The 27,525-nt window shown below is 46.5% G+C and overlaps 2 protein-coding genes across 3 annotated transcripts in view; one reads left to right on the plus strand and one right to left on the minus strand.

Annotated features, from left to right (window-relative positions):
* LOC146859258 (uncharacterized) overlaps positions 1 to 27,525 on the plus strand; it is a 400,212-nt gene that overhangs the window by 201,136 nt on the left and 171,551 nt on the right. The window lies entirely within an intron of this gene.
* The window catches only part of LOC146859259 (uncharacterized), a 145,555-nt gene that overhangs the window by 31,320 nt on the left and 86,710 nt on the right, over positions 1 to 27,525 (minus strand). The window contains exons 2-4 of one of the 2 annotated variants that reach the window (XM_085649949.1): positions 25,768 to 25,894; positions 23,719 to 23,829; positions 21,327 to 21,440 (exon numbers count right to left, since the gene is read on the minus strand). In XM_085649949.1, coding sequence (XP_085506075.1) covers positions 21,327 to 21,440; positions 23,719 to 23,829; positions 25,768 to 25,894 — 352 coding nt within the window. Of the gene's footprint in view, positions 1 to 21,326; positions 21,441 to 23,718; positions 23,830 to 25,767; positions 25,895 to 27,525 lie in introns of those variants that run through there. The other variant, XM_085649950.1, reaches the window with a different exon arrangement.

The raw sequence follows: 27,525 nt of genomic DNA on the forward strand, positions 1-27,525 counted from the left end.
CATTTATGAGCGATGGTAAGCAAACGAAACGAGTGCGCATCACGGTGATACGCACCCCTTAATTGACAACAGTGAATTAGTAGTGTGTGGCAGAGGCGCAACTAGAGCCAAATTTCGGGGGAGGGCTAATAAAAAATTTCGGGGGGGGGGGGGGGTGCTGATTCTTCAAGCAATAGGCAGAGTGGAGCTGCAGGGGCCCTAAGAAGGGGTGAAACAACAAAGCATCATTAACAAGCAAATGGTCTTTTAAAGACCTGTGAAGTACTCGGGTGCGGTTGTGTGTGCCCGGGAAGCTGTCTCAGCCCGGGATGACACACACTACGGGGGGATTACTATTTAGTGGAGACACGGCGATCCACACACCGTTATTTTACTGACACATTACCTACCACCTTGTGTGCACTGCTGTAGTCTGGCACCGGACTGGTTGAGATTAGGAACTGTTAGATGAGGCGCTCTATACTTTACCACTTGGTGGAGAGAATTAGAACGCAGGTATCTATACATTGAGGGTCTCTATTCAATAAAGGCATATACTCTTTGCTATGTGTGCACAAAATAGTGGCCTCACTCCACCTGTACCTTTCCTTCTATGTCTGGGTGATCCTTTATTAAAATGGCCAGACTGGAAACAATGTTTCATAAACTACATCTCAGTTCTAGAAGAGGAAAATGATGATGAATTTTTGCCATCTTGGAAGAAAAAGATTCTCCTACATAGTCTTGGGCCAGAAGGTTTAAGGGTATACAGCCAGATGGAGTAGAAAGCAACAGTGTTGGCAGTGAAAATGTATCCGTGGAAGCTTTAGAGGATCTTGATGCACATTATCAGCCAACTGTATGAGCTACTATTGACAGGCATACTTTTTCCCCCAAAGAAAACAGGTAAAAACGGAGTCCGTAGAGGACTACAGAGCTACGCTTAAGCTTGTAATTACATGTAAATTTGAGGCTTTGCAGAACGATCTCATTCGAGGCCAGGTGGTAATGCATTTGAATAATGATGACAATCTGGAGAAACAATGGGTATGTGGTGACTCATCTTTGAAGGAAATCGTTGCCGTGGTGAAAAAAGTAGAGATGGCAAAAAGATGTGCCAATGCTGCGTTAAAAATGGTGGGGAAAAAGAGTCTGTGTGTAAGGTAGCTAATTCCAAAGTTGATGAGAAAAGAAATGGAGAACCTTAGAGGTAAAGGCCCTGGATGGAACAAGTTATTTAAAGGGAAGCCATATTCAGGTGATAGGCACCTGGTGTGTTACAGATGTGGTAACAAGGGCAATATGGCCAGGGACAAGATTTGTCCAGCAGCCAAATCCAAATGTGCATATGTGGGATCATAGGCCATTTTGCCAAAGTGTGCAAGAAAAAGAATAACAGAAGGTCAGTTAGATGTGTGCTGGATAATGAAGAAGAGGTAGATGGTGTGAATGAATCTTCGGTGGAGGAAGTAATCCTCAGTATTGAAGATGTAGTATTGGTTGTGAATTTTGACACCAGGAAGAAACCTATGTGCAACATGGCTATTGGGGAAGTACACGTACAGACTGTGGCAGACTTGGGGTCACCATACACCATCGTGCAAAGGTCTGTGTGGGAGGACAAATCTGCAAAAAGTTCTGGGGGACCAGTTAAATCTCACTGACATTCACCCAATCATCTTCATGGGTGAAAATATTTCTATGGTGGACTTTAGAGAACTTAAATTGGGAAGCTAAGTGGGTGTGTTCATAAGATTGTGTTAAAAGAGAATTCTACACCAGTTAGGCACAGGATCAGGAATATACCTATGGGATGTTAAGGAGAGTGTAATGAAAGAGTTGGACATTCTGGAGAATAATTGGATAATTGAACCTGCAGAAAGCAGAGAATGCCTGGCACCCATAGTCGTAGCTCGGAAGCCTGATGGCTGGTTGTGCCTATGCCTTGCTCTCAGGGACCTGAACAAGAATACAGTGATAGATAAGTTCCCACCACCTAGGACTGAAGAGCGCCTGTCGAAGTCAAGAGTATAAAATGATTTTCAACAATAGATTTGAACTTGGCTTGTCACCAGATTCAGCTATATCCATCTAGCAGAAGTCTTACTGCGTTTATCACTCCTTTCAGGTGTTATAGATTCGTATGCAGTTTGGCTTTGCGCCAGAGTCTGCAGTGTTTCACTATCTTATGCACAAACATTTCAAAGACATCAAAGGAGTGATGTACTTCCAGGATGACATGCTGGTGATTGGCAGAGGTAGACTAAAATTAAAATTTGCACTGAATTAAGTAACTTACATGGCTCACGAGGTGGGCAGAGATGGAATTGCCCCAAAAAGAGATATTATCGAGGCAGCCAGGAATACCCCAGAGCTTACATACAAAGAGGAGGTTAGGTTATTCCTTGGCCTTGCCGAATTCTACTCAGAGTTTGTACTAAATTTGCAATGAAGACTCATGGGCTGAGACAATTGTTGAAAGTGAGGGTGGCATTTGGCTGGAGTAAGGATTTGGAAGCAGATTTTGAGAGGGTTAAGCAAGACATTGTCACAACGGTTCCCTTGCAAGAATTTTAAGTAGGAGCCGACAGCATTGACACCACTGACGCCAATGGTAAGGGACTTGGAGCAGTTTTAAATCAGGCATCTAGTGTGGAGGAAGAACACACTCCAGCATATGCTTCTCGGTCAATGTCCCCAGCTGAGGAAAAATTCTCAGTAATTGAAAAGGAAATGTTGGCTGCAGTTTGGGCATGGAAAAGTTCAAGCAGTATTTGTGGAGATCCGGGTTTGTGCTCCGCAAGGAAAAGAAGGTCCTTACATCCAATGCTATTATTATGGAAACCCCTCACATTGCTAGGATGACCTTGAGGGCACTGGATTTTGTGTACAATGGAGAATGTTTACCGGGTATAGAAGGAACATGGTGGCTGATTATTTGAGCTGCTCTGCCTTACTCATTAAAGAACAAGCATGTGGAGAGTGAAAAGACTACAGTGTAGCTCTGATTGGCAAAAGTAAGGCAGCTATTTTGAACAAGGAATGGAAAACCAAATATGAGGAAGATGAGACCTTGGTGCTGGTCAAACAATTTATTGTAAAGGGTTGAACGAATAAGGAGGAGTTTGAACAGTGATTGTATGAAGTTGTGGGAAATTAAGGATGAATTGTCCCTTAGCGATAATGGATTTGTCCTACAGGGGACAGTTTATTACCTCCTGCAGGCCTAAGATTGAGGATTCTGGAAATAAACCACGAGGGACACCTCAACATTAGATGTTGACACTGAAAGGTTTTTGAGGGGTTGTCAGATATGTGCCAACTCTGTCAAGGTACAGCCTGTGTTGCCACCATCTCTGAGGGACTGCAGAGGGCCCTTAGGAAGATCTGAGTGTTGACATTCTGGGACCCATTCTAGATGATTGGGGCATTTTCAAGCATATCGTTCTTCAAATGGCCCGAGATTGAGGTGTCAGAGGTTACAAATGCGAATGCAATAATTTCCTTTTTTGAGAAGACATTTATAAGGGAGGTTATTCCAAAGACTATCCTAGGTGGTCACAATTTGTCTCAGAAAAGTATGAAGAATTCCTGAGCAGGAATGGGATTTGTGAGAGGAAAACCCCAGTTTACCATCCTGCAGGGAATGGCATTGTGGAACGGTTCAATAGAGTTGTGATGGGTAGTGTACAGGCAGCCATTAATGCGGGGTTGGATTGGGTGAAGGGATTTCATAACACAATCTGGGCATACAGAATTACAACTATAATAATTGGTTACAGTCCTTTTAAAATTCTTAGGGGGAGAGAGCCTTCAGTTGTCTCCCTCGGTGGTGAAGAGCAATTTGGCGAAAATGCAAAAGCTGTACAAAACAAAAAATGGTGTCAAAAATGTGTATTTAGCAGCTAGGGATTGGGTAATGGTCAAATTGGGCCACAAAACAAGGAAGGGCTGTAGCAAATTTTTTGAACCCTTGCAAGTCATGGTAGTTTATACTAAATCCGCCCTATTAAATAACAAAAAAAGTTTAGCATTTTAGCAGAATGTCAAGATGTATTAAGGTACTGAACTGGTAAACTGCAAAAAGAGGCCATATTGACACTCTACAATCCATGGTGTGGATGTGGGAGGATACTGGGATTGCAGGGGAACAGGGCGAAAATCCCACCCTGTTCGAAGCTACTAGTGGGGGTACTAACACCACAGAGTCGAATGGTGGCACTACAGCGACAATTGTGGGCAGGTCCATGGTGTTGCCGAAAAGATTTGCCTATTTTTGAGAATGTTATAGAGAGAAGGGGTAGGGTTGCTGGGATTGTTGTTCCTTTTAAGCATTATGGCTTACTCCTTTGGGTGCAACATTACTCCCATGTTGTATATCTGTGGTATGTGATGTCCTTTCTGTAGTATGCATTCTGTAATGGGTAGATACTTCTACTTACATTGTAACAAGTGTATTTCTATTTTGGTGAATCTATTATAGGGAAATTAAGAAGGGGAGGTTTGGTAACTTAGTTACCTGCAGCTGGGTAAAAAGATGCTACCTGCTCTAGAATGATGAAGATGGGAGTTAGAGATGGTAGTTGGAAGGAGGACTGGAGGTGTGAGGAGGCTGTATTGGTAGCTCCCATTAAAGATCCAACTTACCACTTTTCGTGTGGTGTCGGTTTCTACATAGGTTTGTTGTAGATCTTCAGTATGAACCAGACAGGAGCAGGAAGTTGATGTATGCTCAGCCCAACCACCACGCAGTGATCCCCAGAAAGCTGCACAGCAGGCTTGCGTAGCAGACTATCGCTTAACACCCTCCCCTTGAAAAACAACAAATAAAAGCCGTACAAAAATCCGGCAAAAAGAATTTGAACCGCTCGAAATCACTCAAACTGTACAAACACTAAGCTAAACAATACAGTTACTCCGAAATCACCAAATCCACACAGGGCATATGAACCACAACAAAAATGAACATCTTCGCCAAGCCCCATGACAGACAGCTCTGCGCAACCATTCGCGAACAGCCACCTAATTATTACTTTTGCACAACAGACCTAATTCTTAAATATCTCAAAGACTACTGCTCATTAGCCTCTATAAAAACGTACTTCTGCCCACCATTGAGGAAGCACAATGAACAATAATCTATTCACCTGTACAAGACTGCCAGAGTAAACATAAAACTCAAGGTCCAAAAGGCACGCAGTTGCATGTACTTTCAAAGCGAAACAGCAAGAAGATCCAACAGAGCTATGGGGGACATACATCATGAGCAAGTCAACTGAAGCAAGTAAAAAATTCCTGTTGCTAGAAAACTGTTATTATTGAAACGCGGTGTTAAATGTCCAGCATAGATTTCACACGTGTAGACAAAGCCTCGGATTGCACAAGTTTTAGTGAAGCCTAAAAACTTTAGGTGTCATCCAGCTGGAATCACAGCTTCATACTTTGGTAAAGTTTGTGAATATCTTCAGTTACTACTTATTGGTTGTTCACAAATTGATAATGCCACTCCAATAAGAACACCTGTTTTACCTCCAGGATTATGGAAAATCCACTCAGCATAGAAAGTACTGCTGCCCAAAGATCTACATCTTTCATCTGCAGGTGAAACCCTGATTTTTCAAATCACAGGAAAGCGTCCAGCATCCCCTGGTAAAAAAGTGTCTGGCATTACTGTTTCAAGTACAGAATTCCCACACAATCTAGGGGAGCAGAGTGTTGTATCGAAGCCCCCACCGAGCAGGATTGTGCACTGAGGCGCCAACAGCAAGATCATAGCATAAAAGTAAATGAATTACCCAAGATGGTAGCGACAGAAACCTTCCATCTCAACTCAGAGTCCTTTGTGTTTAAAATTAAATAGTCTGCTGAAATCTGAAGACTCTAATGTGTTCCAAAGCCCAACCAGAAAACATGGAATTAATATAGCCACCTCCAATAACTCACTGGATGCGGATCCCAACACTAAGTGGTGGTTGCCTCGAGTTTTTCTTGAGAAATGGATCGGGGAGGGAAAGTCAGGTAGGGGTAGTACATGCATCTCATGAAAAACGTGTGCCCATTTTTAAGAGATATACCTTGAGCTGCCTATTGCCTGGTAAATATCCAGGATTGAATTGCATCACAAAACTTTGTGAGACAACGCATATGTAACAGACACTCGTTCTTAGGTCAGACAGCCACTACAGTCTTAAGTTTCAGTTGACATGCATGTGTGCCCCCCTTCTGCAGTCACCTTACCGCAACACACTAACTGGGTGTAATTCTGAAGCATGTGAAGTCCCCTTCTCTCCTCCGACCAATAGTGCACTTTGCATTCCTTTGTGTAAAGAATGCAGTTTAACACACTACCATCTTTTCATTGACAACTTCACACAAGACTGTCTTAGCAAAAGGAATGTCAGCAAACTCAGTAAGAAAACCTAGAAAAAGGATCAGGAAACTTGCACATCTTTCCTTTGAAGGGGGTTAGCAAAATGTAGGTTGTACTTTGAACTCCAGGCAGTGTGTTACTTTCCCTCTCCTGAGGCGAATGCCGGGAGATCTTTCTTTTACTTTATCCTGCATTGTGCATTTTAAAAATTGTATGTGCCATTGTGACGTCTGTGTGTGCTAGTGCGTGAGTTTTATACTTGACTCTGGTGACACTTGCCAAAGATCCTGTAGAGTCTTCTCCCCCCCCCTCGTTGCCGGGTCACTCTCAGCCGAGTATCGATACTGAGAGACCGGCTTCGCGGGGGCGAGTGGTAGACGGCGGCCATATTGGGTTGGGCTACTGTTGGGTCGCGCTCTAGCTGCGCATAAAAGAGGACGGGCATGGCTCCACGCAGCGGACGCGTTCAGCGGATGCGCCGTATCTGCGCCGGAGTCGTGCCAGAGTCCTGCACATCTGCGCCCGTCAGCGCTAAGGAGGCGCAAGGGTTATCGTGCCTTATAAATCCGCTGGCGGCCCCTACAAGAGAGAGGATCTACTTAGTATTCGGCAGTCATCAATATTTTGTGAGTACACCCCTCATGACCCGCTGTGCGGTCCCTACCGGTGCCCTTGTGGCAATTTTGTCCTTAGCTCCCCTACCCCCATTAGAGCACTATGTGAGCCCCCTCCCATGACATCCCTGCCCAGCGAGTCTTCCACTCCCCGGATTCTTTAAATGTGGAACCTCAACGTTAGGTCATTGATTAAACATCATTCTGCTATCCACGACCTTATCTTAGCAGAGGCCCCTGATATCTTTTTCATGACTGAAACTTGGCTTCATGATGAGGCCATGGTGGAATTGAATTTGGCAATCCCGCAACAATACTCAATTTTCACTCACAATCGTAACTCTAGGGGTGGGGGTATCGCAATGGTAGTTAAATCATGCTACCCCTGTACTTGGAAGAAATTAGCTATAGATGGCTGCGAGAGTGCGCATTCCTGTGTCACGATTAATCATCACCTTACCTTTTCTGGGCTTCTGATTTACAGACCCCCTGGTAATGATATAGCCTTCAGAAAGGCTCTTCCTGAAATAGTGAGCTCTCTCGCGATAGGTTCGGCTAATTTCACTGTCCTTGGTGATCTTAACCTCCACTTTGACCTCTGCCACACCCCTGCTATCAGCAGTACTCTTGCAGATTTAGAGGCGCTGCAGTTAAGTCAGGTGGTCACCCTCCCTACGCATATAGGTGGTCACATCATGGACCCCATTTTTACAAATCTGCCTGCGGCCAATGTTCTGCCTCCCTCTCCGGTAGCCTGGTCAGACCATTTTTTAGTGGAATTGAACCTTGTGATCAGAAACCCTCCTTTTACAAACTTAGACAGGTCTGTCTTTAAACGTCCTTGGAAGAAACTTAAGCTCGAGGACTTTCATCGGGTACTCAGCGAATATCCACTTGACCCTTTTTATGATGTCGAGTCTGGCTATGATCTCTATTGTGACTGGGTTTCCCGGGCACTTGATTCTTTGATTCCTGCTATGTGGAGTAAATATCGCTCTTTTGAACCCAGCCCATGGTATGATAACGCTTTATTGCTTTTTAAAAAATCATGTAAACAAGCGGAAAGAGACTGGCGAAAAACCTATGATGCTGAGAATAAAACACTGTACCTCGTAAAAACTAAAATATACCATAGAGCCATATGTAGAGCTCGTGCGGCTTATTACTCACAGGAGTTCAAACGTAGCCCTAATCCTGCAAAGCTGATTTTTAAAGTTCTTAAAGATCTGACGGCTAAAAGAGCTTCAGCAGCTGAGGTATGCTCTGCATCCCACAGTGAGGAGCTCGCCAACTTTTTTTTGGAAAAGGTACATACCATCTATCGCTCCTTTCCTAATATCACCCCTCAGTGTGAAGGCCAGAGGCCTACTTCTACCTCTAATGTGGTTCTATCCACACTTCCGGGAATCTCAGAGGTAGAGTTCAATAGGTTGGCAGCTAAAGTTAAATCCGGGTACCCTGCAGACCCGCGCAGTTCAGAGATTCGGCTGCTCTATGTTTTCACCCTGTGCGCCAACTCAATCTTTCATTGTGTTCAGGGACAGTACCAACTAAGTGGAAACAAACCTATGTCACCCCTATTTTGAAGAAACCCGCCTTGGACCCCCTTAAACTGGAGAATTATCGCCCAATCTCTCTTCTCCCTTGGGCTGCCAAGGTTGCAGAGGCTTATGTTAATGGAATCCTGACTCAACATCTTCAGACTGCTAATATCTTGGATTCCTCCCAGAACGGTTTTCGAGCAGGTCACAGCACGGAGACTGCTCTCCTTGCGATGACGGAACATCTGCGCACCGTGCTTGATTCCGGTCAAACTGCGGCACTGGTGTTACTTGACCTCAGTGCCGCGTTTCACACGGTCTCACATGTAATACTTCTGCAGCGTTTGGGTGAGGCGGATATCTCTGGCTTGGCACTTGACTGGTTTCGGTCTTTTCTAGCAGGTCGCTCATTTCGGGTCGCCACACCTCCTTTTGAATCCAAACCCTATTTCATCGAGCAGGGAGATCCTCAGGGGTCGGCACTCAGCCCCACGCTGTTTAACCTGTATGTGCAGCCGCTGGCTGCGGTCGCCAAACAGTGGGGCCTGACTATGGTTTCCTATGCTGACGACACGCAGTTGGCGGTTGCACTTAATGGGGACTCCGACTCTGAGGCCCCTACGTTCAGGGAGGGCTTAACAGCAGAGGCTGGCTGGATGACGGCCAACTGATTACAACTCAATGCTAAAAACACGGAAGTCCTCATTATTGGTAAACAGTGCAACCTCTGGGGTGCTCAGTGGTGGCCCCCAGAGTTGGGCCCAGCCCCTATTCCAGTCCCCGAGGTTAAAATCCTGGGGGTCTGGTTAGATTCTGCCCTTAGTTTCTGCGGACACACAAAAAAAGTGGCTGCTGCTTGCTTTGGGGTTCTGCGGGGGCTTAGGCCAACCCTGACATTTTTTGACACCCCCACTAGACAGTTGATAATTCAGGCCACCATACTCTCACGGCTTGATTACGCGAGTTCGCTCTTGGTGGGGGCAATCAGGCGGAAGTTATCCGGATGCAGCGAGCACAGAATGCGGCGGCCAGAGCCCTGGTGGGTCTACCTAGGTTCTGCTCTGCGAAGGAAACTATCCGGAAACTTCACTGGCTGCCCATGGCTCAAAGGATTGAGTTTAAGACATTATGTCTCTCCTTCAAGATCCTTAAGCTGTCCTCCCCCCCCCCCCGATCCTGGAGCATCTTCTTACCCCTTATGTTCCCTCTCGCTGTCTGAGGTTATTGGGCCAAAATCTAGCAGTAGTTCCACGGTTCAAACGCTGCAGAGCGGGAGGGCGTTCCTTCCGCTTTTTGGCGGCTAGGCTTTGGAACTCATTACCTGCTCATATTCGTGCCCTAGATGATCTGCTTATGTTCAGGAGGGCTATTAAAACGTATCTTTTTCCCCCTGGATGTAATTTTACTACATAGGATATCATTCCCTTGCCCCGCCTCTCCCTCTCTCGGTTTGCCTCTCTGTTCTATGTATTTTTCATTCTGCCTGTCAGAGCGCCGGGACGCCCCTTTGCTGGGGCAGCTGTGCGCTATAGAAGAACGGATAACATAACATAACATAACTCCTTTGTGGAAAGAATATAGTGCAAGACACTTTCCATAGTTCACAAAACTCAGTAGCGTCAGAATCCCAGCTACCTCACCAGGCAACCAGGAGTCTTAGATGTGCCACCAACAACTTGCCAGCCCAATCAACTGGTATAGTATAAAGGGGATTTCAAGAACTCACTCCAAAAACAAGGCATGTGCCCCTGAAACGTCCTACCTGTTTACCTTAGGCTCAAAAAGCAACTTTCTGGGATTTTGACAAGGGCTGAAACCTCATCTTTTAATATCAATGTACTGCGCTAAAACCGACTAAGGGCAAATACTAACCGTGAGCTCCACCTTATCTGACTCTTGTCCCATAGGGGTCATTCTCCATTAAACTTGCCTGACAGTACTCTAAAGGGAGGATTTTCTCCTCCGGCACCCAGTAATTAAGATGATACAAAATGCGTTTGTGTTCTTCCCAAAAGACTATCTTGGCCGCCTGGATTAAGTTAGATACATGTGAAATCTCTTTATATTCCCACCTAGTATTAGTCCTGAGCAGTGTGGCAATGCCTCCTTTAGCGTGTCCTCTATACACCGGGAGCGCAGGACGGCCTAACACAATGTAATCCTCAGTGGACCAGATATTTATAGTTCAAGATTCTTGTATACATATTATATCCCCTCTCTGTTCTTTCAAAAATAGCAATTTGTTTTTATCTGAGTAGGCCATCTGTGTTCCAAGAGTAGTTTGAGTTCATTCCTAAGTATACTTCCCATTCCTTAGCCCTCTAAAGCCATTTGTATTGATAGCCCCAGCTATCCAGTTCCATTTTAAATCTTACTCCTCTGAGGTCAGTATTGCATTATTCCCTCTTTCAGTAAGCAAAGAAACTCTCCTAGCACTTTTTACAATAAAGACCCGCATTGATCTTTCTCTCTCCAGGTGTAAGGCAACTAACAGAGGGAGTTTAAAATTGCCACTAAACTGGACACTAAAACTATTGAAATGATGTGTTACTTTCTTTAAAAATGTCTACTTTGTACGAGAACATCAATTCCACGACTTCGCAATTTGTCACTATTCATGATTATGAGGTTAGAGATCACCTTTGAAGAGAAGGTCACTCTTGCCCCTCGTACTTACCATGTGTTAATAATTGGACCAGAACAACATCACTACTCTGCAGCATTTGTAATTTGGGGATGTCTGAGAAACATCCTAAAAGGAATGATCTATTCATGAATCGCTCATGATCAAAGATAATAGAAAATTATAGGGAGAGGGGAACTGACATAGGATGGCTGGCCAGACTGTCCCCAGTCGGTAAATCACCAATAGGATTATAGATAGCGTTGTCCCCCATTGGAGAGGAAAACAATGCAGCATTGGGATTTAAATTGTGTACTGTCACAATCGACGGGCTGGAGGATTAAGTTCTTGTGATGACAAGGCGAAGTCTTGTATGTCCTTTGGTGAAGGTAAAGAGCCTCTTATGGTGGCTATGGATTGGCCTTCTTCCCTGTTTGGTGATGCCGGGGGAGGGGTCAAGGATACATTTGAATTGAAACGCAGCCTCTTTACTCTTCTTTTTATTTATTCTGCGCAGCTTTTCCCTTTTTTTCTTTTTCTGGGTTTTTGGCGCAAATTTATTTTCTTCTTTTAATTTTCCTATCCAATGCTGCCAATTGATCGAGTTTTACATCCTTACTTCTTTGGAAAATGGCAAATACATTCTGTTTCATATTCATTTTTGATACATCTAGACCTGTATTAGTCGCTGGTGGAGGTGAAGAGACCTCAAGTTAAAAAAAACTGCTGTAGCGAGAAGGGCCGTTTTATTTCAATTAGGTCCTTACTTTTCAGACTCTCACCCCCAGTCACAGATCTGGGTTGAATCCATCATCGTTCTTTAGCTCACTTCGCCACCCAAGTTCAGACCCAGCCATATGCAAATAAATCAGTCTTGACCCTGTGCCTCATGGGAACAGTCCAGACCGAACTGCCAAGCCAGGTCTTCCCTGGACCGGAAACAAGCATCCTGGTACCGGCATCGGGGTAACACCCCTCATCAGCCAGGCTAGCTTGAATCCAGTGGCAAAGTGAGCAAGGGACCCACGTCTGGGCATACCCTGTTCTTTTTGCATGTCACCCCGAGTGGGACGGGTATGCCCAGACGTGGGTCCCGTGCTCTCCATGCCACTGAAGTCACGCTATCCTGGCTGATGAAGGGTGAAATCCCGAAACCGGTCCTAGGATGCTTGTTTCCAGTGCAGGGAGGACCTGGCCTGGCCTGGCAGTTCGGGCTGGACTGTTCCCATTAGGCACAGGTCAAGACTGATTTGCATGTGGCTGCGTTCAAACTGGAATGGCATGGGGAGCAAAAAAACGATGGATTTAGGCCCAGATCTCTGTACTGGGGTGAATGTAAGACATTGTTCTGCATTCTGTCCATCAATTGTTCTTTTTGCCTTACTTTTCATACTACTGAAAGGGGACCTGTCTGGCTACCAAAGTCCCTGCAGCCATGATTTAGGCAGCATATACTTGGAGAGAATTAGTGTTGCAGTGATTAGACAGTGGCCGGCGCTCTTCTTTGGGAGAGGCAGACTTTTTTGAGGGGAAAGAAGAGATGATAGAAGTGGTCAAGGACAAATGAGAATCTAGGATGTAATTGGAGTTAGCTACTGAACTCTCCATTATAGCTAATATAGAGGACAAGACTCTTTCCACACAGTGCAATGGTTCAGAGAGAAGAACTTTATTCCCTGGTTGACTACTTGCCAAATGCAGATTCAAAGACAGATCAGGGGTTACTGACACCATAGAATCTTTTAGAGATATTCCACTAGAGGTGCTACTAAAGAGCTGCATCTTAAAAGTGGGGCCAGGTGGAGTGTCCCGTGCTACAACCCCTGAATTAAGGAGTGGGGAAATATTAGTAGGTAGATTTAATGCCTGGGGACCATTTGCGACAAAGTCCATGTTAATATCAGGGAGGGTAAAATCTTCAGGGAGAGTACCCTCCTCACTGGTCGCAATACCCCTTTCTGCCCCAGACCTGGTTGTTCTATCTTCAGGTAGTGAGGAAATTTGATTTGTCTCGATCGACTTTTCCACTTTAGCTTCCACCACAACTTTCCCCGGGGGAGGGGGAGGGGGAAGGGGGGGGGTGTAATTCGGGCGTATTCGCCACTGCAGCCACGTTATTGAGTCCAGTCTCTCTTTTGGAAAAAAAGGTGGAAAGGGCGTTAAAACCTTTCAGGGTGTTTGACTGCATCTACTTATTTCTTAGAAGGTTGACTTCAGTTTTTTTATAGGTCATATAAAGACCAGTCTCCCGGAGCAGAGGTTTTTGGCAGTCAAGGTCCACCGACCTACTGACCTCTTTCACTGGCCTAAGACTACTGGGCTAAGAGAATGCCCTTGTCTTGCTGGAGTGTTTGATAGGAAACAAGGGAACCCCAATATACGAACCTGGGGTGGTACAATGTGAAGAGAGACACAATGGTTCTAAATGGCCTAAAAGGTCCAGGATAGGAAAACCTTTAAAAGGTAAACGTTTAAATAAAGGTTTTTTAAATACATTTTGAAAAGAGAGAGTGATAGTTAATATAGAACAGGGACAAGAAGGTCAAGGTATAACAGATATTTATTATACAATGAAATAAATTCAGATGCTCACATATTCAGTGACAGTAAGCGTGACAAAAAAGGTGAAAGTGAACTTTAAAAGAAAACATCGCATTGACAACAGGAATTGAACCACTTTCTTTTAGACTTAATATGAGGGGTTCATGTTGTGAGCGGTCGACGACGTTTCGAACTCAGTTAGTTGAGTTCATCTTCAGGACAAAAATGAGCATCTATAATTGTCAGTGTAGATTTAACGTAGAATTTTAGATTTTTACTGATCACGAGAGAATCAAGTGCAAGTTACTGCTTCAAAGTAGGGCCCTTTGTCATGGCAGGGGGCTTGGGAAACGTTCTTAAATCATTTAACCGGGACCTCAGGGATTCAGGTGCCGGGCGGATTTGGTAATTTGTCCGATCAGATTGCAATGAATGCGAGCCTCCCAGTAAACAAGTCCTGTTCAAGTGCTGCTAGCGCTGGAAATGTATTTAAAAAACCTTTATTTAAACGTTTACCTTTTAAAGGTTTTCCTATCCTGGACCTTTTAGGCCACTTGTCTTGCATGAGCCCATGATCACTTTAAAGTCTTGCAACTGGCAGTTGTCGTTGGTAAGGTGGGTGCAAGAACCACTGACCTGTTTTATGGCACTCAAAACCGGAATAGAGCCGGGGCTCACCCAGGGTACAGAAGGCCGTGCCACAAGTCTGGCAGGGCAGCTTCAGCTCTCCACCGTCTCTCCACTGAGGAGGTGCATTATGTATCACCGAAAGCTTCTGGCTGAAGGGAACAAGTGACAGGTCGCAGGAGCTGAAAGTAGTGGCTGATCGAAGGGCCCCAAAGCTGTTTAAATCAACTGGTCATCTCAAAGCACTGAAATGTTTAACTTTTTGGTGCTCAGGTTATCAATCAATCATAACATTTGTAAAGCGCACTACTTACCCGTGAGGGTCTCAAGGCGCTGGGGGGGGATGCTGCTACTGCTCGAATAGCCAGGTCTTGAGAAGTCTTCCGAAGGTTAGTAGGTCCTGGGTCTGCCGCAGTAGTATGGGGAGGGAGTTGCAGGTCTTGGCGGTGAAGTGGGAGAATGATCTGCCGCCTGAGGTCGCTCTTCGGACGCGGGTGGCGAGGTCGGCAGAGTGGAGCCGGCGGTTGGGGGTGTGGAAGGTGAGTCGTCTGTTGAGGTGTGCTGGTCCGGTGTTGTGGAGGGCCTTGTGTGCGTGGGTGAGGAGCTTGAAGGTGATCCTCTTGTTGACGGGGAGCCAGTGCAGGTCTCAGGTGGGGTGTGATGTGGCTGCGGCGAGGGATGTCGAGTGTCAGGCGTGCAGAGGAGTTTTGAATGCGTTGAAGTAGTTTCAGGAGTTTGGCCGAGGCTCCTGCATGGAGGGCGTTTCCGTAGTCCAACCTGCTGCTGACGAGGCCCTCGGTGACCGTTCTTCTTGTTTCGGTGGGAATCCACCTGTAGATCTTACAGACGAGACGGCGTTGACCTGTTTTGTTGTGGAGAGGGTAGAGTCGAGGATCAACCCCAGGTTGCGTGCGTGGTCGGTGGGTGTTGGTGCTGTTTCCAGTGCAGTCGGCCACCAGGAGTCGTCCCAGGCCGAGGGGGTGGAGCCGAGGATGAGGACTTCCGTCTTGTCCGAGTTTAGCTCCACTCGGCGACGGCTTGCATTCCTTCGTGGAGGTTGGCTTTGGCGGTGCGGGGGTCCTTGGTGAGGGAGAGGATCAGCTGTGTGTCATCGGCGTAGGAGATGACGTTGAGGTCGTGCAGTCGGGCGATTTGGGCAAGCGGTGCAATGTAGATGTTGAACAATGTCTGGCTGAGGGATGAGCCCTGGGGTACGCCGCAGATGATCTCGGTGGCCTCGGAGCGGAAAGGGGGAAGCGAACGCTCTGGGTTCTCCGGAGAGGAAGGAGGTGGTCCAGTCCAGAGCCTTGTCACGGATCCCAGCGTCGTGGAGGCGTGTGCGTAGGGAGTGGTGACAGACGGTGTCGAAGGCAGCTGACAGGTCCAGAAGGATGAGGGCCGCGGTTTCTCTGTTGTCCAGCAGGGCCCTGATGTCATCGGTGGCGGCGATGAGGGCAGTTTCGGTGCTGTGGTTGCTTCGGAACTGGGACGGGTCCAGGATGCTGTTCTCCTCGCGGTAGCGGGTCAGTTGTCTGTTGACAGTCTTCTCGATGACCTTCGCCGGGAGCAGGGAGATGGGCCGGAAGTTCTTGAGGTCCTTGGGGTCAGTCTTGGGTTTTTTGAGTAAGGCGTTGATCTCGGCGTGCTTCCAGCTCTCCGGGAAGGTCGCTGTCTCGAAGGAGATGTTGATGGCTTTCTGGAGATGGGGTGCGATGGTGGTGCTGGCATTGATGAGGGCATGGGTCTGACGGAGATCCGGAGTGGATGGTGTTCATGATTTTGATGGTGTCGTTGTCATTTATGTTGTTCCAGGAGAGCAGGGGAACGTTGCGGATGGTGACCGTGGGGACGGAGGTCTCAGTGGTTGTCGGGGTGGTCGTGACGTTAAAGCTGTCATGGATGTCTGCGATCTTGCGATGGAAGAAGGTGGCCATGGAGTCGCACAGGTCTTGCAAAGGTGGGATGTCGTTGGTGTTGGAGCTGGGGTTGGAGAGTTCCTTCACGATGTTGAAGAGCTCTTTGTTGTTGTGTGCGTTGTTGTCTAGACGGTCTTTGAAGGAGGCCCTTTTGGCGGATCTGATGAGGTGATGGTGTCTGCGGGCGGCGTTCTTGTGGGATGCGTAGCTGTCCGGTGTCTGTTCATGGTGCCATTTGCTTGGAGGCCTGGAGGTCCTCAGTGAACTAGCTGGCTTTCTTGCTGGTGTGTCTGTTGGAGGGTTTCTTGATCGGGGCGTGGGTGTTGGCACAGTCGTCGATCCATTGTCTGAGGTTGCGGGCGGCGGTGTCGATGTCTGTGGGGGTCGGTGGGTGGGCTCCGGGCGAGGGTGGTGGTTAGCTGGTCTTTGGTGACTTTGCTCCAGCAGCGGTGGGGGATCTGTTGGGTGCGGTGGTGTGTGGTGGTTTTCCGGAAGGTGAAGTGGATGCAGCGATGGTCGGTCCAGTGGAGTTCGGTGGTGTGGTTGAAGGAGACTTGGAAGCTTGCGGAGAAGATGGGGTCAAGCGTGTGGCCTGCAGAGTGGGTGGGTGTTGAGATGAGTTGTCTGAGTCCGAGGTTGGCGAGTTTGTCGATGAGGGTGGTGGAATTGGTGTTGTTGTTCTCGAGGTGGAAGTTCAGGTCCCCGAGAAGGATGTAGTCTGTGGAGGCGAGGGCGTGTGTGCTGATGAGGTGGGCGATGGATTCGCTTAACTGTGGTCAGGGTCCGGGGGGTCTGTAGACGAGGGTTTCCCTGGGGGGGGGGTGTTGGGATCAGTGTGGCTCTGGAAGTGCAGGTGTTCGGCGGAGCTGAGGGTGTCGTCGGTGTTGGTCGAGACTCTGAGAGTGTTCCTGTGGACGATGGCGATTCCTCCTCCTACTCCATTGGTGCAGTCCCTGCGGGTGATCTTATAGCCGTCCGGGATGGCTATGGCGATGTCGGGTGCCGAGGAGGGGTTCAGCCAGGTCTCCGTCAGCAAGGCGACGTCTAGGGAGGTAGAGTCGAGTAGGTCCAAAAGTTCGACGGCGTATTTGCGGGCGGAGCAGGTGTTGAGAAGAATGCATCTGAGGTGGTTGCATTCTTTCGCGGTGGGTGGGTTGGTGGCTCGGATGCTGGTGAAGCTGTAGTTCCGGCAGGAGAAGGGTCCTTGGGTTCGTTTCGGGGCGGCCAGGAAGCATGTGTGTGATCATACGGTGTTGAGTGCGTGGAGGGTGCTGGCACCATAGAGGAGACGGGCGCCGTGCCGTTCGAGGGGGCCAGGGGTTCTGGTGCTGGGCGTGCTCCAGGCACGGCGCTGGTGAATGGGCGAGCAGGGGGGCGGGCCGTAGGGGACGCAGCGGCGGGAAACGCATTCGTGAGGGGGTACAGAAGGCAAAAAAAGGGCAGAACAGGCAGGACGGGGTGAATAAGAAATGGCAAAGAAACGCAAATACAGAAATGGGGAAAAACAGCTGAACAAAATGCAGGCTCAGAGACACAAATACAGTAATGGCAAATTAGCAACTAAGTGAGTGAGGAACAGTACGGCAGTAAAGGAAGAGACAAGCTAGGGGAGACGATTAACAATGCAGGCGTAGAGACACAATAACAAAAGGAGACCAGGGGCGGCAAACTTACGGCAGCGGAGCTGGGAGGCACGGACACACAGGTGGTGCTGAGCAGCTTGGGGAGCGGCCTAACATGTAAACAGGGTCACGGGTCGCTCTCCTCACCGTGCAGCAACCACCATAGGAGGGAAGTTGGGAGGGAGGAGCAGCTGGGAGGCGGGAGCAGGGCGGCGAATGGGCGAGCAGGGGTGCGGGGACACAGCAGCAGGAAACGCGATCGGGAGGGGGTACAGAAGGCAAAAAAGGGGAAGAACAGGCAGGACGGGGTGAATAAGAAACGGCAAAGAAACGCAAATACAGAAATGGGCAAAACAGCTGAACAAAAAGCAGGCTCAGAGACACAAATACAGTAATGGCAAATAAGCAACTAAGTGAGTGAGGAACAGTACGGCAGTAAAGGAATAGACAAACTAGGGGAGACGATTAACAATGCAGGTGTAGAGACACAATAACAAAAGGAGACCAGGGGCGGCGAACTTACGGCAGCAGGGCTGGGAGGCACGGACACACAGGTGGTGCTGTGCGGCTTGGGGAGCGGCCTAACCTGTAAACAGGGTCAAGGTTAGTTTTGATGCTGGGTTAATTATGCTGGTTTTGATGTTTTGACGATGAGCCTCACTATGAGTCCAATCTAACTCAGGCAGTGCAAATAACCAGTCCCCGGCAGTAGCTTGTGCTGAGGAGAGTGGGCCCTAGGAAGGAGCAAGCTGCACCGACATAATGTCAGTCGCTTTTGCTCCTTATGGAAAGGACCGCTGCCCTAGGGCCTTACCTGTACTGCAACTTTGGTGCCACTATCCACTTCCCACTTTCCAGAAGCGTGCTGTTTAGCGTCAGATCCAGCACTCCGTACTCCACTGCTGTTCCAATACTCTGGTATGACCCCACCCCAGGAGTCCGTCAAGAGCCATAAAGTAAAGTTTTGATTCTGAAAAATAGAAGGAACGGAAAGGCTCGCAATTTTGTTTGGAGGATTGGCTCAGAGAAACTTGAGACTGCAGAGTTATTATTATTTTTTTTTTTGTTCAAATCTGGTTTTATTTTACTTTGGTATTACATATCCATGAAAGACAACGTGTCACATCAAGAGCCATCTGTCCATTACTCCGTCTATCAATGTTAGAAGTACACTACTTAAATTGGGTCATCAACAAGACATACATATCTGCGCTTTCGCTAGTTCAGAGTCGAGGTTAACCCCAGCAATCAGTCAATTTCATGGAGAGTAAAAGTTACAGTACAGTAGTTGCATGGTCTCGTTAGTGCGTTTTACAGAGTCCTTTCCGATCCTTCAACATAAACAAGTGAACAGATGTTATGGTCAAAACAATCAAAACAAAACTAACCATGGCAGCATTAACCGATGTCTATGCAATTATCTCTCCCCATGCCCCCTCCCCCACCTCTATCTACTGCAGAGTCTTATCTTTATTTAGGGAGAATTATAGCAAGTAATACCAAGAACAGATCCCACATTGACCACAGCTCTAGTAAAGCTGTGTTACATGCTAATGGTCTACGTAGATTTTATAATGAAATGGGTCGAAGGCACTTTCTGCACATGAAAGCTGTTTTTAAAGTGAAGGTTCCACCAACACTTTTATATGCTATCGAATTCATTAAAATAGAAGAATAGAGCTTTCTTGATAAAATAAAGGGCCAGATTTTACGTGAATTAAATGACTTTAATACTCTGGTCCTGACTACGGCTATTCACCTGGAATTTGGTTTGATAAGCTCATTTGTTCAAGACATAGTGATTCAGTGGGGATATCTGCTAAAGAATAGTGATCCGAATATAATAAAGGGTCTCCTGTGTCAGGAGATCTTTGGTGCAAAGGCATGACTTTACTTCGGTGCTAAATCAGTTTGACGCACAAGAGGAGCTCGTGTGCTCTCTCTCGCCCTTGAAACTTAAAGCCTTCCAAAAAAAGCACAAGCTGCATCACCAGTTTCTAGAGAGATCTCAAGTATTGTCAATTGAAGGAAAGATTTAAGAAAATAGTTATATCTTGTAACCCGAGAGTAGCGCAGAAGTACTTGCCTTGGAATTTAGAACATGGGGTTCACCATCTGCTTATTTTATTTTGTATGACTTTATTATCCTTAAACGACTTAACGGCAAATTGGTCCACGACTACCAATACTGGGAGATATTGTAATATGTGTAATTTGGGTACCCAGAATCTTCACCATATTCTGTTTGTTTGCCCAGCCCTACTACCATATCACCTGCGGCTGGTACGACCAATGTTTATGCAGAATAACATAAAACTGTAGCAACAGCTTGTGAGTTTCTCTTTTTTTCCAAAGAATGAACTAGTTTGTACAAAGATAATTAAATTTGTTAAGGCGTTTCTAAATCTGTTTTAGTCTTTTTAATACACCATTATTATAAAGAAAATAAAGTCCAGGGTCTTATATTAGTAATATATATTATCTACATTAACTATACCCTGTAAGGAGGAACCCACTGCAGGCAGTAGGAATTTTATTTCATACTCAATTATTACTCAAGCTTTTGCTTTAGCTAGGGTCCCTGAGTTCTGTCCTAACCAGTCATATAATCCTTATGCCTACTTGTGGATTCTAATAATAGATTTTTTATGCCACTCACTTTATTTTATGTAACTCTGTATTAACAAATTGTGTAAACAATTAATTCTATGTATTTGTTGCGGAAAAGGAATTATTATTGTACTCTAAAATCAACTCTATTGTTTTATCTGCCATCAATTCCTCTATGACTTGGTTTCATCTAATGTTCCTTTACCTTTTACAGAATTTTGCACTCAGGTGTTGATGCTATGGCATAATGAAGTCTCCGCCATAAATGTACTTGCTCTCTTGCTCCTTTGACTCTGTATATAACCTCTGTTGCTTTATGGCTGGGATTTTTTCTTTTTTTTTGCACAAAACTGAAATTTTATGAAGTACTATATTATTGAAATTTTATATAATAACAATTCGTCTTTGTACTCAATTCAATCTACTTTTCCCTGTAAAGGACTTGAATATGTACTTTCTAACTGGTCTATCTTGTTTTGATCTGTGATCCTTTTACTTTGTCTCATTTTTAAAGTGGACCTCATTAGAGAGCCAAATCTTAATAAAGAATTGAATTGAAGCCTGACAGTACTCAGGGGTGGTTACGAAACGTGCACAGAAAAAATACATATGCCTGAAATGAGCATTAAGATGTTGGAGCTGGACTACAATCTTACCAACCTAGAAACATAAGATAAAATCTAGGACTAGATCCTCTTTAGTCAGACACTGTGCCTTGATATTTTGTCTATATTGTTCATGAAAACCTGAAAGAAATGAGACATCTTTTCTGCATGGATGAAAAATTGAGGCTTTCCGAAACAGGAATTAAACTATTATCAGAGGATAACCATATGAGATCTCAATATTTACTGGTATGAACGTTCTACAAATATTTGCTAACCTGTAATGATGCAGTCACTGTTTTTCCTTCTCCCTCGGTCTGGAGTCTCCTTTAGAGGTGCTCTTTCATTCCTTTTCATCCTATATAACACATCAGAATTGGCAAAGGTATCATCTGTTAAACAAAAGAAGAAAACAGAACTCTCACTTGTGCTTTGTAGTCCCAGGTTGTTTGACGAGACCCACTGCTTGCAGATATAGTAGGCATAAGTGTTGGACATTAGAACTTATCAAATGTTTTGTTTATGCAAAAAAGAGCTCCATCCTAGTGCTTGTTTGAAACAAACTGGTACACAGCAAAATCCTGCTGCATTTCTTTCCAAATACCACGTAACTTAACGAATCAAAATTCACCTCGTTTCTTCACAAGCCACACTTCAGATGGGTAATTACACGCGGTTGTGCCATCAACACATTCATTCATATATTTTATTTCATGTTTGCAAAAGACAAGCAAATCTTTCTTGGTTATACAGTGGCACTGGCTCATTGGCAGCCGCAGTGAACTCAACTGTCAGAAATCAAAAAAGGATATGGTAGTCTGTGCTAAGTTCAAGTAAAACTAAAGTGTTGACACTCTCCAGTCAACGCAGGGGCACTAATACCTGATATTTCTGTGTAGACCCAGGGTGTCCTCTGACTGTAAACTACCAACTTACTGGCAATCTTTTTTGCATCAGGGTAATCTTTAAAATGGGCTGAAGTTCAATATTAAGACTAAAGGAGGGACTACAACAGGGCACTTTATTCCCGCCTGGCTGGCCGGACCCTTACGGGTCCTACTAAGATTGCTGTGCGGACCTGGAGGGCTGCCACTGCGGCCATGGGCTGGAGTGAGCGAATGACATGTGCTACTCCCTTGTTTGCTTCCGACCGCCTGGGCAGCTTGTGGACCACCAAGGGGTTTGACCAGTGGGACACGATTGGTATCAGCAAAGTGGGAGACCTGTGGCACAAGGGCGCGGTCAAGACTTTCGCGGTGCTCCAGGCCGAATACGAGCTGACCGACAGGGAGTTCTTCCGCTACGCCCAGGTTCGACACGCCCTGCTCTCGGTCTTCGGGGAGGGGACCAAGATCCCTGTTTCCTCGCCCCTCGAGGACCGCATACTTGACGGACATGTCCCTGATAGTACTATTTCTTTAATTTATAAAAAACTGATTAATCACCGGGCGGATCTCCTGGTGCGCCTTCGGGAGGCTTGGACTGGGGATGGGGTCGAATTGGACGACGAAGATTGGCAGTCTGCACTGTCGTCCCCCAAGGAGGTTGCCATTCCGGCTCGTCTCCGGTTGGTACAGCTCAAGATTCTCCACCGGGTGTATGTGACGGGTCCGCGCTTGGTCTCGATGGGATTTTCCGACGACGGGCTCTGTAAGCGAGGCTGTGGGCTCAGCGCCACCTTTCTTCATATCCTTTGGGAGTGCCGCGAGGTTGCGGACTACTGGCGCCGGGTCCACACGGTTATGGGACGGGTCACCGGGGTTGTGCTGCTGCCGGAGGTGCGTCGCTGTGTCCTGAATGTGTGGGAGCCCAATGACTACAGCGCGGCTCAGACTCGGTGGGCGGCCCTAGGGAACATGATTGCCAAGAGGGATATAGCGCAACTTTGGGGCGCTCAACGGCCGCCCACCGTGTCAGTATGGAAGGAGAATATGGACTGGTGTATGTTTCGGGAGAAGACAGTGTATGTGGCCCGTGGCAAGCCGGGGGCGTGGGGTAGAATTTGGGGTCAATGGAATGCGTATCGCGGAGGCATCTGTACGCCCCCCCTGGTAGACACTGATATCGCCATGTCCCCCTGACCCTTGATGGCTCCTGGCGCTTTCTGTAACAACTACATATGGACGTTCATCTCCCTTGACCCCCTTCCCCCCCCCCCCCTCCGTCCCCGGCCTCCCGGTACTCCTCTCTTTAGCGGATTGCTCAAATGTTCTGACTGGAGTTTCCCGGGGGGAGCCTGATCCGCACTGGTATCCCTCATAACTCGCCTTTTGTTTTTATTGTTTTTACTTTTGTTTCTGTTATTGTTGGACTGACGCTTGCTGTTCTTCGAGAACTATCTTGAGCCACTGCGGGGCAGTGCCCTGGGAACGGATTGTAGCCTTGATATGTGTATATTTCCTTATGTACCTAGCGGCCGGCCCGGGTGGTTGTAGGCCCATACTTGTAACCGTATTATTGTTCAATAAAAACTTTTTCAAAAAAAAAAAAAAAAAAAAAAAGACTAAAGGAGGGGAGGAGAAAGTAGGATATACTGGTCAGGTTTCATTTCAAGGTGGTGTATATGTAAGATGATTCTCTGCATGAAACAAGCATATGTTTATTGCTGTGGCCAAACATGCCTTTTCAATTCTAAGTGAAATCTTTTGCATCACTGTCAAACACACTTACTTGAAGGGGGGTTAGTTCTGTGTTTTCTCTCAGAGTCGTGGCTGTCCGCTGGATACACATCTTCCTTTTCTTTTGCTCTTAATGAAAATACTGAGGTAGCAATAACTGGACCTGTTAGTAAATAAGTAACGTGGAATAATTACACTACAGAATCTTGTGTTACAATTAAACATACCAAACAAACAATGAGGTTTATAATGAAGGCCACAATGGGATAAGCCATGGGATTGATTTCTGTTTTGCCGACAAATGTCAGCCAGAGCCACGGCACCCATGTGAAATCCAACCGCCAAAATTATAGTCATGAAAGTGGGATTCAAAGGTCTCAAGTCAACAATCCTCTCTTGATGAAAAGATAATCTTTGTATAGTTAACTTCAAGTATTATGAATTTTTAGGTATCAACTTGACAATGCATGCGCTGTCTCATCAAGACCTTTTGTTTTCTACCAGTGGGTTGGAGACCACCCATTGCTTGACATTGAAGCCAACTAATGGTATTCTCATTTGCTGGCTTCTCATTAGTGCCGTAGGCTTCCTTCCCCTTCCAGTGTTTGTCCCTCCCTTGCAGCATGGGAGCATTTTTTCAATCCTTCCACTGTTCATTTTTGTAGGTGCTACTGTTTCCTTTTGTTCAAGCACTCTACCAAAGTGTACCTTTATCAGCTGGCTTTCTCGTTTACTTCTCTAACATCCGCTGTCCGTCTCTTTAAACCCATCCGTCCTCCCTCCTTCTGTTGTTGTCCATGATGCTTGCCCCAACTGCCATTCCTCCTTCCACTGTTATCTGTGTTGCTTGTCCCTACCCTCTCGCCTTCTGTTGTTGCCAGTGTTGCTTGCCCCAACTCACCCCTTCCTTCCGTTGTCTGTATTGGTTTTTCCTCCAACCCATCTCTGTTGCCATAAATACCCCTACCCAGCCATAACAAAAATAGTGCTAAAACGTGGAAACCAATGGGTGCGTCATAGTGCTTTTCTTCTAGTTGCCCTCCGTGCTACTTCCCACTCCATCCGTGTTGATTCCCTCCCCACACTCCCTCAAGCTTAAAAAGAAACAAGCGTTGGCAAAGCTAATAGGTTTTACCTCTGAGAAATAAATTGGTTTTGTCAATGGTTTTTAGACATAGTCCCATAAATCTCATTTTACCCTATGCATTTATATTTCTGTGGATGGGATACCCACTACTGTTGTGACAGAGTAACCTGTCTGCCAAAATCTACATCAGGCCCTTAGTGTTATTATAAAATTGCTAATCATCAACATTTGCTTTGCAGTTTTATGTAGCACAAACCTGGCCCTAGGGTATTAGAGCGCTTTATATGAGCACCAGCACATGTTACACTTGTTTTTTTAGGCACAGGGAGATAAAGTGATTTTTTCCGAAATGGAGGGTGTTCAGCAGATATCAGGATTCGAACCTGCTTCCTCAGTTCTGAAGTCGGCAGCTCAAGGGCAAGCAAGCCCATATCCCCACCATAATCATCAACCCAACCATTAGACAAATAATGATCATGGAGAAGTGTGGCTCAATGATTAGAGCGGCAGACCCTGATGCAGAGGTCTAGCCCGGGACCAGGGTTCAATTCCCCGCCTCGGCGGGTCTTGGGCTCAAAAATTCCACGGACCTGATAATTCTCGCCTCGGTGCCTATTCCAATCATGGAGTCCCACTCTGCAACTCTGGGCAATAGCTTGCTTAATCTCCACAACGGCCCCCACAACGCTAAGGATGCCTGGCCTCCACCTTGGGGGTGCCCAGGAGTGGACGCCTCACAGGGAAAGCCAGGATGGGTTCCACAGCGGTATTCGTACAAGCGCCTTGAGACCCTTGCGGGTGAGTAGTGCGCTATACAAGTATCAAATTTACATTTTAATTTACATTTATCATAAAGTACGTTTTCTCGACACTTGTCAGAAGTGCACTGTCTCCTTAAGTTCTTTGTAGCATACGGGTAAGGTGCAGATTCAGAAGCAATATCATTGGGATATGTTTCAGTGCTGAGCCTTTCAAGCACAATAAATGATTTTGATAAATCCATTGGAACCTTACCCAGCGACACCAACGCTTGGTGAATTTCTTTCATCACATTGTTGTAAAGTTCGTTTTGCCATTCGTGCAAAAGTCTCCACTCCTCCGCATTGAAATATGCAGCAACATCAAGGAAGGTAACTGGCTCCTGTAAAACAAGTGTAAACCATACTGAGCAAAAACATTTTGGAAAAGGAAACAGAGGAGGCCCATCTTAATGTCCATTTCCATCTCTCATCAGTTGTTCCAAAGAGAATCAGCCATAGGGCGGCATTTGGCAAACCCCAAGCCCCCCTAGTGAAGGAGCACATACAAAGAGGACGAGTCTACATTAGTGGATATGCACAGACTCATCCAACAGCAAAAGGCCCGGTACTCCGACCACAGATACTCGAACCTTCCTAGTGCCATGCTGACTAGTAATGGACAAGCAGAGGGAGGGTCACACGATGCACCAGTAAGACTACATAAACACACACTACAAGGAATCAATGTTACCAAACAGGTCCACATGCAGCCTGGATCCACACAACACCAGAAATGAATGGAACAACCCTTTGCAAGAAACACTGATACTTTTTATAGTAGTTTATGCAGCCATTACCAGTGTAATTTACATGTTGTCACTGACTCAGCATAAAATCTATAATCCCATTCCATTACCATAACAAGCATTGGCATAGCCAATAGGTCTCGCCTTTGAGATCTTTTAAGTGTTTAGCCTTGCAGCACACAAGCTGTGAGGTTACAACCATCAGAAAGTACATTTAGCAGCTGGTCACATTTCATGTATCAGCGGCAGGACCAGAATAATTCCACCCTGCATGCCCTGTGATAACGATTAAGCAAGAGCATTAACGACAGATGTGGTGGGTGCGAAGGAGACATGGAAGGCAGCAAGGCAAGGGGCGCCAGCCAAGGCGAGAACCTGGTCCGTCAAGCGGGAGGTGGTGACTTGAACCATGCAACAGGCCTCATGCCCAAATGCATGCACTCAGGTGTGATCTTTGGATTAAATGGGAAATCAATGGCCATTGATTTACAAGATGGTTTGAGTAAACTAAATTTGGAGTATTTTTTTTCTTAATAAATTGATGTGCGTCCAAAGCATCTAGAAAGCAGCCAGTCACCTGCTGCTCTGCACTGGCACGGTGAGATGCCAACTAAAGGCAGCCAGTCAACCTGCACCAGCTTCTGAAGGCAGCCAGTCACCCTGCTTCTCTGCACTGGCACGGTGAGATGCCAACTAAAGGCAGCCAGTCACCCTGCTTTTCTGCACTGGCATGATGAGATGCCAGCTGGTGAAGGCGGCCAGTCACCTTGCTTCTCTGCACTGGAAAGATGTAGGTTCGCAAATGTTATCACTTTATTCCTCCCTGGTGTCCCCTCAAGTCTTTCTTCCATCCCCATCCTCACCGTGAGAGACTGAAAGACTAAGATGAAATGAGTGATTGGTTGAGAAAAGGACAGCCTCTGCTGAAAGGAGGGACAGAATGACGAGGGAAGAGATAGCCCATGTAGTACAGGATGGCAGTGCCTCTAGAAGACAGTGGCAGGAGGAGTCCACTAAGAAGCCGAGAGACTCTGGTGACAGGAGGGACAGAGCGGAACGGAGAGACAGCCCATGGGGGAGGGCCATTAGGAGAGACTGAAGGGGTTAAGTGAATGGAGGAGACTGGTAAGAAGCAGATACTCTAGTGAAGGAAGGGGCAGGGTGACCAAGAGAGTGCAGAGACACCCTGGAGTGGTGGTGGGGAGTGCCACAAGGATAGACAGAAA

The sequence above is a fragment of the Triturus cristatus genome, chromosome 3_2 (genome assembly GCF_964204655.1).
Source record: "Triturus cristatus chromosome 3_2, aTriCri1.1, whole genome shotgun sequence".
Taxonomy (NCBI): Eukaryota; Metazoa; Chordata; class Amphibia; order Caudata; family Salamandridae; genus Triturus; species Triturus cristatus.